Genomic DNA, 16,914 nt, shown 5'->3' with positions numbered 1-16,914 from the left:
CAGGGTGACAGGGTACAATTAGGGACAAAAAGCACCGTGGGAGCGTAATGATAGTGAGCCGCTGCACTCTCTTCACACACAGGCTGCTGGATTTTCACCGAAAGGGGGACGTGTACCGTTTGTTTAAGGTTTCCAGACCCCCGAGCTTCTGTGAGCGTCGCACATCTGTACACACATCTGTGGGAACGTCGTGCAGAGACTCACAGGGGAGTCTTTGACGTCAGCAAACTGCGCGACACGACGGTTTGTAGCCGCTCGAGTGTCGTTTACATGTCGACTTCAAAATACATGATATGATTAAAAGGATTCAACAGTTTCAGGATTTTGCAAAGCGTATTCAGTTTTGTTGGGTAAATGAATATCAGTGTTTTTGTTACCTGTTGGGTTGTTGAGTGTGTCGTTAAGTTGAAGGAAAAGGAGTCCACCTTTTATTTTGAAGTCTACAGAGTTGCCGCACTTTTAATTTGGAAGGGCATACATTTCCCATGATGCAGCTTGTTTTTTGTTGTAGATGCAGTGACGAACAGTGTTCAGAGATAATGTTTTCTTCGGAAGTGTTCCTGAGCCCATGCAGTGATTTCCACCAGAGTTGTTGATGGAGGGCCTGAAGATCACAGCTATCCAGTACTGGATTTCTTGGTCTTTTCCCTTTCCTACAGAGATTTATTTTAGCATTATACAACTCTTCCAGTCTTTTGTTGAACCTGTTCCAAGTTTTTTGAGACACGTTGATGCCATCAAATTCAAAATGACCAGATATTCTCGATAAAACCAAAAAAAGTTAACGGTTTCAACATTTGGTATGTTGTCTTTGCTCTATTTTTATTGGGTTTACATTATTTGAAAATCATTGCATTCTGTTTTATTTACATTTTATACAGTGTCCACATTTATCTGTGGAAACGGGTTTGTATTATATGTCCAGTTTTAAGTCATGCTTTTGGGATACTAGGCGATATTCAACTATGATTTGTTTTGACTTGAAGCTGGACTAGTTGAGAACCACTGCTGTATAAAACAATACACATCGTAACTTGTAACATATGGCTTTGTATGAATTCATCGTCATTGATTTCCACATGTGGAGCGGCCCAAACAACAACAACAACAACATGTCGCCGTGTTACTCTCGATATAAATGAAGTCCCTGTAAATCCTTCTTGAACGAGGAACGCTGCACTGAGAAACGCTACCAGAATAGAAAACCTCCTCAGAAGTGAGCTGGCGCCTCAGGCTTGTTCTTATTTTGGGTTTTATGTGTTAATGCCTCTGACATATAATTCAGCGTTTAAGCAGTTGGAAGTACAGTCTTCTGCGATTTGACTGAAAACTGAAGTCACATCAGACCAGCTCAGCTGCGATCGGCTCTCCTACTGAGGGACGACTATTTGTGTGACACTACTTTGTGATGTATGAAGCTGAATAAATGTTTTGAAAGGGAACACGCAGTGAAAGAGTGAATGGGCTGATGAAAAGTAGGTCCTGACGGTGCCTTATGTAACCGTCACTATCCAGTTCCCAATCTCACCTTTTTTGATTCACTTTTAGCACGTACTGCAGCGACCCTAACAAAAGGTGACAAAATACGACCGGACGACCGTTTTCAAAATCGTCATCGTAACAGTGACATCAGCGACAACCTCCGAGCACCAACCTACAGGCTGAAAACGTGTAAAAAGACCTACTGGGAATTTCCTCCGACAGAGTGACAGCTTTCTCCTTCATGTTTATGCTGTTTCTAACATTCCTAAAGCAAAAAAAAACAAACTGGAAAAATGTAAGATGCTGTGAAGCCCAAACAAGTGTGTGAAAAGTCTGGTCGGTGTCTCGGCTGCAGAGAGGCGCAAGATAGAAGCAGAGAGGACAGAAGTTGTCACTCCGGTCTGTCACCCTCCTCCCCGACGCTCTGATCTACATGCCAACAGATGCACGCGCCAGTTTTGTCCCGTCAGTCATCAGAGTGGATAAATTATGAGTACAAACTCCCCCTGACAGGCTTCCACTACTCACTGCTGCTGCTGCTGCTGCTGCTGAGTGAACAAATGTTTGCCTTTTCTGCGGTGTGATTCACCCTGAGGTGGCATATTAGAAAGAAGAAGAAGCAGAGAGGTACAACAGAGCAGCTAGAGGAGGAGACATAAAAGCATCCCAGGTTTAGTGTGAAAGAGCAGGACGGCGGTGACACATCAACGAAGGGAAACACGTCAACCTGGAGGAGCATCCGACATCACCGAGACGAGGTGAGAGACTTAACTTGTGATGAAGGTAACGGAGCGTTATAACATCTGTCAACTGTCAGATGTGTGCTCAGTGAGAGCAACAGGAAAAAGATCTAAAACATCACTTTGAATTAAAACAGCAGCCATGAGGTGGATGAAATGTCAAAAATCTGAATTTCCCTGCAGTTACACAAAAACTAAATATTATTAAATAAATAATAAAGCAACCGTTTTGCAGACTGAAGCTCAAATGAATGCGTGCGCGCGCGCACACACACACACACACACACACACACACACACACACACGCACACACACACACACACACACACACACACACACACACACACACACACACACACACACACACACACACTGGTGCTGATGACACAATCAAAGTGGTTTTACTGACAAGCTGCAGTGAAAGCCTGGCTGTGTTTAAGGTTTGGATTGGTCGCCATGGTAACAGTCAGCAGCATGTTCACCTCTCAAAAGAAAAAAAGGCAACGAGAGCCGGCGTGTGTTTTTCACGTACCGTCAGGAAGTTGTGTTCCCCCTCCGCCACTTTGTCCTGCTGCAGCGCCTGAGCGGCGAAACGCGCCACGTGGTTGATGATCGGAGCGAAGTTGGTCGGGCCGTAGAAGCGAATGTGAGGCAGGCAGGCGGAGTAGGCCCGGGCGATGCCCTCCACTCCTGAAGACAAACAACGGACGGAGAGGAGGAAGGATTTAAAGAGGAGCTGGCGAAGGTGAAGGAAGGTTTATCGTGGAGGGTGTGATCAAGAAGTCGGGGGGGGGGGGGGGGTATAACTGTCATGGTCTGGTTGGGAGTTTACATTCTGTTTGTTGGGACTTGTGGTCGGTCTCAGCTTTTGTTTGCTGAATCCTCAGTGTGTCTGTCTGTCATGTGTTCGGATCACAGTTCTTGATGAAACACCACCTGAGTTACTCCCGTTTTTGTGACCACTGTGTGCATTTGCGTTTTTTTTTTATACAATAGACTTGAGGAAAGAGAATCTTTGTTTCAAACTCTGGAAACAGAGACTCTTGAAACGCTTCAGAAAGTCTACGGCGATGAAGCGACGTGTTTCTGAGTGACGTTCATGTTTCAAGAGGGGGCGGAGCTTCACCGTCTGAGACCGAAGAAGAAGGCGTGTCAGGTCAGGAGACACCAGCTGGGTTTTCTTTGACGTTGACGGAGGTTGTGTCACCGTGAATTCGTCCCCCAGAGTCGGACTGTTAACACCGAGTTCCGCCGGGACCTTCTGAGGCGTCTGACGGAAAAACATTCGCTGCAAAACCACCTGAAGTTTAGGCGTGATCGCACTTATGTTCTCAACATGTCAACACACCCACAACAACACTGTCGTCACTCCTCAACCTCTTCGTTATTTTGCTTGCTGTGACTTCCAGGAAACAGTTCAAGTGCTGGAAGCTGCACAAGAGGACAACTTTGGAGGTGATGCAGGCCAGATTTAAATCAGGTTTTTTTGGGTTATAGGTGCAGTCAATGAGACATTTCACCTTTGAAGCCCATGAAGAAACATTAATGTTTGTTATCAATTTGGACTTCTGTCATACAGGATTCATTTGCTGAATGATGTTCTCTTCACTGACATCACATTTTGATAAAAAAATATTCACCTTCAAAGCATTTGTAAGCATTGTAAGCCACTTTAAAATGTTGCATATCAGTAGATGAGAACTTTCGGTTGTTAAATATGATGCTAACTTCTTGTATGGATCTTTTTGCATACGGCAAAAGGGTTTACGTATCAGTTAAAGCAGAACTTTGTGACTTGTTTGGCCTGAAACTTTTCTCTTTGCACTGGAAGCTGCATTGACTGAGAGGAGATACTGACCTCCCAGAGAAAAGTGCGTTTGTGGGGGTAGATGCTTTAATAACTGCGAGCTGTGCATCTATATTTCTGACCGAGCTCGCACAACTTCAGCAGTGTAAAACGTACTTATTCAACACAACCTCCCGCCTCTGTCGGACCAGAACACGCGTTACGCAACTTCACTCGGGGTCTCGCAGTTGCGCTCGCAGCCGTTCGGTTTGCATTTGTCAATAAACACAAATGCATCCTACACATTTGGAACAGATGCAGATGCTGCATATTGAAAGGAGCGCACTTCATGTGTGGTTCATGAAAACAAAGATGATGACAATTTACAAATCTGTTCAAAATGGTGAAGATGAAAAAATGTTCGTCACCGTGGATATATAATAAGCAACTGGTTAAGTTATAAGTACGTACTTATTAACAATAAAAATAAAGTACAGCTGCTCTGTGCAGTTGAGACACGATCAGTCACCGAACGTAAACTCAGGGACCTTTTCTCTGCTCTGACTTGTTCGGTGTCCCGGTGTTGCTTTCGTGTTCACGCTGCTGATTTCAGACAGACGTCCGAAGTAACAAGTGTAGGTGAAGTGTTGAGGAGCGATTTACTCAGACTCAGCGCGGCGCTTCGGCACCTGCTGCTGTCACATGATCCGCAGACGGCACGCTGGCTGTCCTGCTTTCCTGTTCAAAGTGCTTTTCTGTTGTATTGATGTTTCAGCCGCGTCCCTGCAGCCTCATGTCTGAATGTTAATGTAGAAAATTGGACTATAATTTACCGACTAAATTATGTATCCGTCTTTAAATCTATACCTATAAACAAATTGTTTTAAATCGTCTCAAGGCACAAAAAAAAAGAGGTTTGGTAACCCCTCTCTATTCATGCAGCGTGCTGAAGGAGGATGAGGGTCCAAACCACAAAGAGCACCTGTAAACATTATAAGCAAGAGACCGCAAACTCAAAACAAATCAGTATTTTAGTGAGAATGGAGAGCAGGTGAAGGTTCAGCTGGTTCGTGATGAGGATTTAACACATCAGCTTGAGTTTGTGCGCAACATGACAACATGACTTTTACAGCACATATTCTGGTCAAATGTCTGTCACAACTAAATTTTGATGATCAAAACATACTTGTTTATGTTAAAAAGTAAGTCAATTTATCAACAACAGCTGTTTTTTGTTCCGCATGTTTTTGTAACCGCTGGTATGTGAAGATTTGTGATTTTCACCTTTGGACCTGTGTTAAAATGGGGGATAGATGATGTGTTGTTATGGGTGAGGAAGACACGTTTTGTCATGGCGGAGAAGCCTGTTGCCATGGCGCCACAGTTAACGTGTTTTTTCAGCGAATGTTTTCCCCCCATTGCGCCTCAGAAGATCCCGGTGGAACTCGGTGTTGACAGTCTGACTCTGGGGGACGAATTCACGGTGACACAACCTCCGCCAACGTCAAAGAAAACCCAGCTGGTGTCTCCTGACCTGACGCGCCTTCTTCTTTGACGTCTTTGACGGTGAAGCTCCGCCCCCTCTTGAAACATGAACGTCACTCAGAAACACGTCGCCCGGCTCATCGACTTTCTGAAGCGTTTCAAAGGTCTCTGTTGACCGCTTACAGAGTTCGAACCCAAAATCTGATGTTTCTCCAGTTTCAGGTCCGTGATGACCTCACTAATGTTCATGTACCAGCGGTCACATTAACGTGAGGAAACTCAGCTGCTGATGTTGATCAAGAGACGAATCTTGGACTATTTGCTCATGAAAGTCAAAGCTTCGTCCCGCTCCGTGTGCGTCGCCGTGCCGGTCTCTGTTTGTGCTGTTTGCGCTCACCTGAACAGAAAGGGTTGGTGGGGTCAAAGTTGATGGCAAACTCGTGCGACACCTGCAGAGACGAGCAACACAAACATTTCATTCAACGCTCGTCCTCCGCCGCACTGTAAAAATATTGTTAAGAAACAACAGCGTCCATTTCTCCCACACCTTCTCCCTCCTACCCTCTCTCCATCTCCATCTCTCTCTCTCTGTGTGTGTGTGTGTGTGTGTGTGTGTGTGCCGCTCTCTCTTCTTTGTCCTTTTCATCAGCTCACTGCCATGGCAACACAGATGGGTTGACAGTTGCGTAATCATCTGAATATGCATGTATAATGCTTACAGTTTTATCTTTGTGTGTGTGTGTGTGTGTGTGTGTGTGTGTGTGTAAAATGCAAGTAAATAATACAGGCCTGCTTTAAGTGTAAGTTTGCATATGAAACTACACCCTTTCTCTCTCACACATATATGTAGCACACGTGTTTTGCACGCACAAACACACACAACAACAACAACAACAACAACAACACATACCTTCCAGTCTGGTGGGAGTTGGGCACCGAATCCCAGAGCAGGAAACATTTTGTCGCTGATGAGGAAACCATGACAACAGATTGGAGCGTTAGTCAAATCGCTTTCTTCTTTTTTTTCATACAAATTCAACAAGCTGCATTTAGACTATTACCTTGTTCACATAGAAACACATTTATGGACAAGCCAGCAGAGAGCTGCTGGAGAAATGAGGCGTTTTTGTAAAATGGCTTCTCGTAGGAAAAAAACAAAAAAAACCGCTTTCATTCTGAAAGGGCAGGAGGGACAGAAAAATTCTGATGTATTGACACCCAGTTATTTTTTTTTAAGAAGAAAAGGGAACCCGTCTGAGCATCATCGGTGGCATCAGTCAGTTCTTTGTCAGAAAGCATATTTTTAGCACATGAAGTGGGTAAAATAGACGGTCGAGCTGAAGCCGTGCGCGGCGGTGTTGGGGGTAGATGATGGGATTAAGACGGGTATTAGGGAACTTATAAACCAGTTTAGTTCTTTCTGCATTAGTCTGCATAGTGACTGTAGCGCTGCAGAACTCCGGCGCTGAAACATCCGAGCTGTCACTTTGAGTTTGTAGAGACTCTCCGTATGTGACTCCACCTCTTAGCCACCATGCAGATCATTTATCCTCAAGTTATGATTAAAAAGCAACAATACAACCAAAGAAGGCTGCTTTAATGAAGCACTGTTCCACCAGAGTGATGCGGACACCAATTATACAAGTTACCGACTAAAAACAAAAAAACTTGACAACATGACTACACATGGGCTAATGACTAATAACTGGAAAACAATCAGTAGACTCTTATGTAAAGTATGAAACAGTTACTACTCCAGGAAGTAGGCAGAGCCTTTGCAACAACCTTAGCAACAGAGAGGATTTCTAGTCCGTTTTAATGCTCTCTAGAGATGGTTTCTCAAACTGAATAAATACAGCAAATAGAAACACGAAACTGCTCAGCTAGCTCAGTCTGGTTGTAACTAAGATATCTGATGAAAAAAGAAATCGATGGACTCATGTATTTTTGTGTCACGTGTTAAAACCAAACCGGTCCAGCTAGCCGCCGCTAGGATTGTGAGTGTTTGTGGTGTTACGGTACGGGTGCTCGGAGCGACCAAAAAGGACTGAAAGAGACCCGACTTCACCAAATGGGTCACATTTAATAGACCAATAAGTAAAAACAACATTATATTGCATATTATTTAAAATTTAATTCCAATTCTATATTCTGGTTGAGAAGGCGGAGTGATATTTCTCGTGATGAGCAGGGTGTGATGTCATGCTGACTTGTTCTAAATGTTCAGTAAGCCAATCAGATTTCTGGCTCGGAACGACTTGTTGTATTAATACTCACGTGTCGTAGTCCTGTATGATTTGTCCCACAGCTAGAATGGCGGCGAGGTACTCGTTGCTGCCCAGCGGGTTGATGTAGTGCAGGGACGACGGCTCTCGGGGGTTCCCGTTGGAGGCTGTGAAGTCGATGCCAACCTGAAAACACAGAGACGAGCTGGATTGGAGGTCATTGTAGAAACCTGGCGCGTTCTTGAGGTGCCATGTTCTACCAATAGAGACGTTTCCAATGGACTCATGATGCTGTAACCGTCGTGTGTTGAATAGCAGGTGTAAAGTATGTTGGAAACTGCTGGTTGAATCTCTTTGGAAATTAAACTAAAGATGTGACAGGAAGGGGAACTGAGCTTTATGTTTATCCTGTAGAAATCCAGAAGGATTCAAGCTGTGAGTTTTAATGTTATTTAGATCACCTGTGCTGTATATAATCCAGATGTGGGATGAGGAACTAGATGTTCTCTCTCACACTGAAGGTTTGGCTTTAAGTTTGTCCTGGGGTGCAACAGATTCGACTGTTTTTACACAAACTAAGTTCTAGTTTTAGATGGTTGAACGTTGGAGGAGCCCCCTGCTGTGTGAAGCCGTCTCCACACAGGCGGCGGAGCGAGCAGCACATTAGTGGAGCAGCAGATGTGTCGACACAGGAGGCGTTCAGCCACAGTACTTAGTTGTAGGTAACCTGCGTTTTGGAAGCGCGCCAAGCCCGACACTCAGCCACTGCAGATGCAAGAGGAAAAAAAAACAAAAAACAAAGTTGTTGCCATGACAGCAGGCGATGCTTTAAATCTGGATGTTTGCTGCATGTTCAACCACAGACGATGAATACGATCAACACAGTTTCAAGGACGAGATGAATGGGGGTCTATGGAGGCTTTTTGGAGCCGACCTCTGGTGGCCCTCGGTGGTATTGCAGCTTAAGGCGCTTCTGCATCAGCCTCATTTTTCAGACCCGGTTTTATACGCAATCTGTGGTTCAGACAGTTCAGAAAGAAACACCTTCAACACCCGGAAGTCACTGCAAACATAAGACGTGCGTGCCGGTGCAATGACGCCATCGACTCATCGCTCGGCGTGAAACACGTGATATTTTTAACAAACGAACTACGACAGTGGAGGATTCTTAACTTTTGATGGCTTTATACAACGTGAAGTAAAAGATGGAAAACTGGAGAGGCGAAGAAGCTTTGAAATAAGAATCTGAGCTGGAACATCTTAATAACTTGGACGAAGACAACTTTTTCAAGAGCCAACTGATGTTATTTAGTAGATTTGAAATAAATTTTCCGGCTCTACGATGCAGGTCGTTGATTTTATGTATCAAAATATTGCAGGTGCTTCGATAAATGGATGTAAACTTGATGTGTAAGGGTTTAAACATTTAAGAGGGGGAAGTGCATCTATCAGGTTTGTTTAGGATACACGCAGCGTGTTTTGGTGAGTGATACTGAATGTAAATGGGATTTTTATGGATAAGAAAATTTAATGATTGGACATGTGAAGATAAATTAAAAAAAATACATAAAAAGGGCTCAGCTGTGTCTAAAAAAGACAGCATGAACCTGAGACCACACAGAGGTATATTTTTAACACAGATGACCGCAGGGTGACACAACGCCACACACATACAGTAAGTATGAACACACACACAGCCCAAAACAATATAAGATTAACAGTGACAAGCTTCTCCTCGGGCGGTGAATAGCGGTTTGTACAGAGACAAGAGCCCGACCCAGGATCCCTCCCCTCCCCCCCCTCCCCCCCCCCCCATCCACCCTTCCTATCAGCTTAAAGATAGTCCAAACCATCTCCTTCTTTCTGTCTCTCCTCCTCGCTTTGTTTGGCACCACGAGGGGCGTTATCAAACAAACAATGTTCCGGTTCAGTAAGCGAGAAAACGGAGAGCGGAGGGAAATTGGGAAAATGAGGTGACAAATGGGAGGAAAGAGAGAGAGAGAGGACACGCAGATGACAGAATCAGGGTGCTGCCGAGGTTCGAGTACAATGTGTGGGCACGTGAGTTGGTCCTGGAACAACATACTACTTTAGTACTTATGTAAAACTTTCATGTTTAGATCCACACAATGAAAATCAGGGAGGCATCTGGTCTGTCTCATGTTCACTCTGCAGCAGGACGACGAGCCCAAACATGCAGCCGGAGTCAGAGAGAAAATATCTTGAGCCACAGGAAGAACGAGGAGTCGTGCAACAGATGGCCTGATCCCAGAAGAAGACGCTCAATCCGCCGGAGAACTGCAGCAAGTTCTCCGAGATGCTCGACGACCTTCCTGCCAAATACTCTGATCGACTGTTTAGCGAGAGAGAACGGCTGCTGTTTTAATGAACGCAGCAACAAACCATTAGTTTCATCATTAATTCATCTGTTGATTATTTTCTCCAATGAAATAGTGTGAATAAAAACGCTGACTTTCACTTTTTCATTTCTGCGTTTTCTCCGACGTTTTTTAGCAAACTGAGCTCAGCTTTGAGCGACTCATTTCAGCTCAGCACTCACACTAAGTTTTTCTTCAGGAAATGCATTTTCCAATTTGATCATATGTTTGGCCTTTGAAATGCCCCAAAGCCAAAGATGCAGTCAAAAATGTCTTGCTTTGTCCTGATCAACAGTCCAAAACCCAGGAGATATTCAGGATGTTGTCGAGCAGAAGCAGAAAATATTCACATTTAAGAAGCTTTTTTCATAAAAAAAGACTCAAAACTTCTAAATAGATTATCAAAATAGTTGCAGATTATTTTCTGTCAATCAGATAATCAATTAATCACCTGACGCTCTATTTTGATTCAATTTGGGTTTACTGCACATTGTATGAGGTTCATTTTTCGAATAAAAACCATTCATGGTAATATTTTTGAAGGCATTCTCACTTTATTTTTACTGCAGCGGCTCAAAGTTTTTCACAGCACTGCATGTGTGAAAAGACACATATATATATAGCGCACTTATCTTGGATCAGGGTGTCAGTGGAAGAAATGATTTACCCTGTAAACAAAGTTAATTTCTGGAAGTTATGAGACTTTTTATCAGCATTTAAAAAACCCAGACGGAACACAAAGATCCAACGAAAGGACATGATGCCGGGATGCTACTTTTTTTTGTTAACAACAACATCACAGATAGGAGTCAGTGTCGTGTGTAAGAGTAGAATTGCCAAGTGTCCCTGAACGCCTCATTCACACTAAAACGCGGTTCAAACCAACAGCTCGTTCTGCTCTTGGCCCTCAACTCTTCCACGGCCACTGACGTTGTTGTGTGAGTACTTTGATGTTTTATGACGAGTTATTTACCCGAGAAGTTCATGATAAGTATGATTTTTATAGTTATGCCTGCAAAAAGAGAAAATAAATATCTAGTGTATCAGTGATGTTTATTCTGTTCCTCTGGTATTTGTTTATTTTGTCTTAGTATGAAGCCGAGAATATATAGACGCAATCTGACATTTCTTGGCACCGGATCAACCTCCAACCATTACGGCGTTTTTTTCCTCCGGTGGCAGACGTTATCAGTCTGATGGTGGGGAATTCGATGACAGTGGGAGATGACACCGTTTCCTTCCCGACTTATTCCTCGCCTCGAGCTATTAGTAATTGCAAAACCCACACGTGGACTGAACGCAACATGACAAACGCACAAATACACAGCAATTGAGAAAGAACCGGAGGGAGGATGGAGCATCGTCTCATTAATGTACGTCACTGAGCGGCGACACAAAACGTCTGTGACCGCATTAAACAGACGGATTCCACCGCGGCCAAGTTACCGTGAAACAGGCGACGCGCTGACAGTCGCACGGGAGCCGTGCCCCGTCGAGTGTTTTCACCGTGTCCTCGTGCCAGGACCTTCTCCGACTCATCCGCCGTTAACCAGCCAGGGAGATGGATGGAGGTGTTGCAGCCCGTGTGAACATCTTCTGGGGGTCATTCTGTCTCAATCTGAGCTGCTACAGACACCGTCACCCTCCATATTTGTGTATATTTTATTTTATGCTAAGAGCTTCTGCATGTTTCAAAGTAGTGTCAAATATTTAACGATGATAAGTCAAATAGTATGAAATAACTGTACAATAATGGTTATGTTAATGTTGTCTTTAATGATGTATCATACATTGTTCCAGGCTTTTTTTGTGTGTATTTATGAGTATGTTTGATCATATTTTAGTGCGATGCCTCCATTTTCATCTGATACACTCCTGTTAAATTTCTGTTGATTCTCTTTGGTAACAAAAAAAGCTTGAAAATATGAAAAAAAATAAAATAAAATGATATCCATGTTTGTTAGTCGGCTGTTAGTCGGGTATTTCCAGACCCAAATTCACTGTGTGAATATCTTGGTCTGGCAACGCTCTCCGTTAAATCCTAATATGGGCGTAAAGGTCGGGTTGACTTTGAAATGATTCTAGCAGCCTTTAACCAATCAGCGTTGACTGCCATGAGTTTTTGTTGTGCGTCGAGATCATTGACTGTATATCAAAGTGGATGCAACTTCCGGGTGCGAAAAGTGAAGCCCGTGCTGAAAATGCAATACCACCGAGGGCCACTAGAGGCTCCAAAAAGATGGCGACGGCCCAAATACCGAACTTAATATTGTATGTCAGCGTTTGCGTACATGTTGCCTGATTTGAAAACTACTTATAATGCAGAAAAAGATGCTTTTAGTAAATTAGAAACTGTTCCCTTTTTTAAATTTTTTTATATTGAACGGGTATTTATAATCATAAAATTTTCAGTGAAGTTTATTGTTTTCACACACTGATGTCAGTGTGGACAATTAAATGCAAAACCTCTGAGGAATCATTATAAAAAATGTTATAAAACTACAAATTAAATGTTATTTTTTATTGGTTAAAAATCGTTTAAAGTTTTTTGAAAAGTGGCAGGGAGCCCAGCTTGTCGCCTCGATACACCGTTTATAGGCTGTTTTGTGCAACTTCTTGTTTCTCTGAATCTCCACAAACCGAAGTGGAGATGTTATCCTTCGATCACAGAGCGAGTGAAAGAGCTGCAGACCTTCTATATTACACGTTTATTTCCTCCGAACGCTGACGGGTTTGACTGCTTCGGTGGATGCGAGGCCGACCACCGCGGTCATCTTGTACTTTGAGAAGTTTAACATGTTCACTGCAGCTTCTCTGTTCTCTCTCCATCCCAACCGGTTGTCTGCGGCTCTGAATGATATCGCACCTAAGACACGGATAACGGCATAACTGGGCGGAGATAAGTGATTCACAAACAGCCCCGTCAAGATGAAGCCGGCTGTCTCTTTGTGTTGGAGTGTGTAACGGAGAAAAACGTTGCTCTCTCCTCCAGCTCGCCACAGCCCCGAGGAGAGACTTTCCCTTCCTGCAGATTAGGATTAGAGCTGCACTAAGTCTGATTGAACACCGTGCAACTGCTCTTTCTGCATGTGTGTGTGTGTGTGTGTGTGTGTGTGTGTGTGTGTGTGTGTGTGTGTGTGTGTGAAATTCGAGCGTAAAAGTGTTGTTGTTTGAGCGGAGAAGATGTCATCAGTGATTGAGTGTCTGCGCGGGATTATGCACATCTAAATCAGTCGGTGTGCATAAGGAGGGAAGGTGAACGTGTGTGTGTGTGTGTGTGTGTGTGTGTCTGTGCGTGTGTTTGTGTGTTTGTGTGTGTTTGTGTGTGTGTGTGTGTGTACATGTCGGGGAGTTTGCATGTAAACCGATTGTAGTGTGTTAAGTGTGAAAGCAGGAGAGAGAGAGAGAGAGAGAGAGAGAGAGAGAGAGAGAGAGAGAGAGAGAGAGAGAGAGAGAGAGAGAGAGAGAGAGAGAGAGAGAGAGAGAGAGAGAGAGAGAGAGTGTGCGAAGAGGATATTGTATGTTTGTATGGAAATGAGCTTGGAAGCAGGAGAAAATGGAAGAATCTGTGTTATGAGACTATTAGGTGTGTGTGTTTGTGTGTGTGTGTTTGTGTGTGTGTGTGTGTGTGTGTGTGTGTGTGTGTGTGTGTGTGTGTGTGTGTGTGTGTGTGCGTCAGTGAAAAAGCTGCAGGTCTGTGACAAAAGGCGAAAGATTAGGAGGGAGCGGCGGCGGATTTAAGAGTTTCCATTCTGCCTTAAATGAGCTCGTTTCATCAGCAACCGAACACACACACCCACACACACACACACACACACACACACACACACACACACAGAGGCGTTCCCACCGCACTGAAAATGCAACTCATTACAAACAAGCAACTCCCCGAGAGACAACACGAGTACGAACATTTCCACGAGTCTGACGGTCAATAACTAGAAAACTGTGATATTTCTATTTGAACATGCAGGATGGATGTTTCTGATTTCCACCCGCTGAGAGCCGTCCGCCCTTTTTGCCGAAGCTCTCGGCTGTAAAACTTCAAACGAGTTCGAGCTCCTGGTTCTGGTTTGAACGGGTCAGTCCAGAGCATCGAGCAGAGGAATCACCTGCTCCTCAAACTCATCCCATAAACATCAGGATTATCACATTTTCAGACTTTGAGATTGTTAGTCTGTTTCATCGGTGCATCTTGTGGCTGCAACCCAAGTTTTCCGTTCTCACACGGTACATAACCTTTACAGTAACCGTGGTAACAATTTCTGAAACAACAGATGAGTGAATTTAATCAATGTCGACAAAAGCAGCTTCCCATTTCTAGCCTTTCAAATAACCTCTGCTAAAATGTACTTTTAATTTGAAACAGATACAGGAAGTGTTTGTATTAACGTATAATGCGGTAACTTTAGCAGGGCAAACGGCAGCGGATCAAAAAGAGGCATTGTGAATTAATTTATACACCTTAAATATCAATACGACAACTTCGAACACTGCATTTTCTTTTCTTCCGGCCCATGTTGGGTTGACACTTGGCTGCAACTAGCTAATTGTAGCTTATTGTAAATGTTAGCTCAAGTTTTGAATAAACAAATAAGACTGAGGCTAAAGCTACATGTGCTCGGCAAAAAGGCCTGTCACTTATAACTGTCACTAATAAAATGAGTTAATTAAAATTAAAATAAAACATAAAAAGTATATAAAAATCAGAGAAATGTGCATTATAACAATCTGCTTTAATTCTCTCTTTTCACTCTCGTACATATTTTTCACCCTCACTAGTCCATCTCGTTGCAAACATTGTCATCGTCGGCACAAAGCGTCACCATGGCAACAACAACAACTACTTACTTTGCTTTAAAGCCTCATTTCCAACAATAGGACAAGGTGAAAATCACAGGCTGACAATGGAGGTTGTAATTCTGTGTGTGTGTGTGTGTGTGTGTGTGTGTGTGTGTGTGTGTGGTGTGTGTCTGTGTGTGTGTGTGGTGTGTGTGTGTGTGTGTGTGTGTGTGTGTGTGTGTGTGTGTGTGTGTGTGTGTGTGTGCGCGTGCGGTGTGTGTGTGTGTGTGTGTGGTGTGTGTCTGTGTGTGTGTCTGTGTGTGTGTGTGGTGTGTGTGTGTGTGTGTGTGTGTGTGTGTGCGCGTGCGGTGTGTGTGTGTGTGTGTGTGGTGTGTGTCTGTCTGTGTGTGCGTGTGTGTGTGTGTGTGTGTTTGTGTGCGTGCGTGCGGTGTGTGTGTGTTTGTTTGTGTGTGTGTGTGTGTGTGTGTCTGTGTGTGGTGTGTGTCTGTGTGTGCGTGTGTGTGTGTGGTGTGTGTGTGTGTGTGTGTGTGTGTGTGTGTGTGTGTGTGTGTGCGTGCGTGCGTGCGGTGTGTGTGTGTGTGTGTGTGTGTGTGTGTGTGTGTGTGTGCGTGCGGTGTGTGTGTGTGTGTGTGTGTGTGTGTGTGTGTGTGCGTGCGGGTGTGTGTGTGTGTGTGTGTGTGTGTGTGTGTGTGTGTGTGTGTGTGTGTGTGTGTGTGTGCGCTCCTTTACTGTGCCCTGAATTTCACAGAGGATGTAGCAGTAGCAGCTCACTGCCCCAGAGGACGAGCACAACACATCCTCCGACGCCGGCAGAAGTGAAGCCGCCTCCTGCACAACAGCAGCTCTGTTGTACTTGACCAAGACCTTGAGCCAGAAAAATAGCGCTCACGATCATAACGTCACTCTGTACAAGAACAAGAGACGCAGCGATGCGAGCGGCACTTAGAAAAGGACACTTCTCGATGATTCCTTTGCTTGGATTGACAGAAAATTCCTCACAGTTGAATAATCAGTATAAGAAATGTACACTGGTGTTATGTTGGATAAATTAAGCAAGCGAGAAAAATGTTTTGACACTTTTACGGTTCATGTTTAGACCTGCTTGATCATCAACTGGAATTACCGCCTCGCGTTTGTCTGCCTGCGCCAATCGGTCAAGTTTAAATTTACCTTTTAAGACAAAAATCTAATTCAAATCAAGTTTATCATCTGGACCGACTGAACGTTTGTGCCCAAATTGAAGAAATTCCTTCAAGGCGTTCCTGAGATATATCGTATTAACAAGCATGAGACGGACAGACGGACATACGGACAGACCGCCCGTCGTGGAGGCATGAAAAGAAATGGAAATCCTGGAAAATATACAATATGGGACCATGAATGGAAATGGCACAAAATCAAGCATGTAAGAAAGTACATTATCTGTACGCAGCTACATCTGGGGTCTCGTTCTGGCTCACAAAGCTGGGAAATTGTTGCAGAGATAGAGGAGAGAAAAAAAAAACCCCACTGTGGATGTTAAGTTTGGCCCAATGTGTGTGTGTGTGTGTGTGTGTGTGTGTGTGTGTGTGTGTGTGTGTGTGTGTGTGTGTGTGTGTGTGTTCTCTCGTTGCATGTGTGCTACGCCCAGGATAATAATAAACAACTCAATGGTTGGCTATTATAAAAGAGGATCTCTCTCTCTCTCTCTCTCTCTCTCTCTCTCTTACTCACTGAGTTACACAAAAAGGTGTGACATCATCAGGAACACACTAGAGTTTCTCCTAACAAGAGACTAAAATAGAGCGTGACGCTCTCCTCTCTCAGCCTCCCTCTGGTAAAATATCCATCTCCATCTCTTTCCTGTTTTTATCTACGTTAATGTCACGTTCATCTTCTATTTCACCATTTCAAAATGTCCTTTTCCGGGATTCACCTCTTCTACTTCAGAGAAAGTACCCACATTTCAGTTTTTTTTTTTCCCCACACAACAGTCCTCTGTAGTCCACTCATCCTCTCTGTCTCAGAGTACTTCC

General features: G+C 44.0%; 1 protein-coding gene across 3 annotated transcripts in view; it reads right to left on the bottom strand.

The window, feature by feature from the left end:
- cpne2 (copine II) overlaps positions 1-16,914 on the bottom strand; it is a 35,763-nt gene that overhangs the window by 4,265 nt on the left and 14,584 nt on the right. For all 3 annotated transcript variants that reach the window (XM_069172744.1, XM_069172743.1, XM_069172742.1), the window contains 4 exons: positions 7,771-7,904; positions 6,404-6,458; positions 5,891-5,942; positions 2,755-2,912 (listed from right to left, as the gene is read on the bottom strand). In XM_069172744.1, coding sequence (XP_069028845.1) covers positions 2,755-2,912; positions 5,891-5,942; positions 6,404-6,458; positions 7,771-7,904 — 399 coding nt within the window. The remainder of the gene's footprint in view (positions 1-2,754; positions 2,913-5,890; positions 5,943-6,403; positions 6,459-7,770; positions 7,905-16,914) is intronic.

The sequence above is a fragment of the Embiotoca jacksoni genome, unplaced genomic scaffold (genome assembly GCF_022577435.1).
Source record: "Embiotoca jacksoni isolate LCO1_2020_lvr unplaced genomic scaffold, fEmbJac1.0.p SCAF_55, whole genome shotgun sequence".
Lineage (NCBI taxonomy): Eukaryota > Metazoa > Chordata > Actinopteri > Embiotocidae > Embiotoca > Embiotoca jacksoni.
This window is presented reverse-complemented; position numbering and strand designations above follow the sequence as displayed.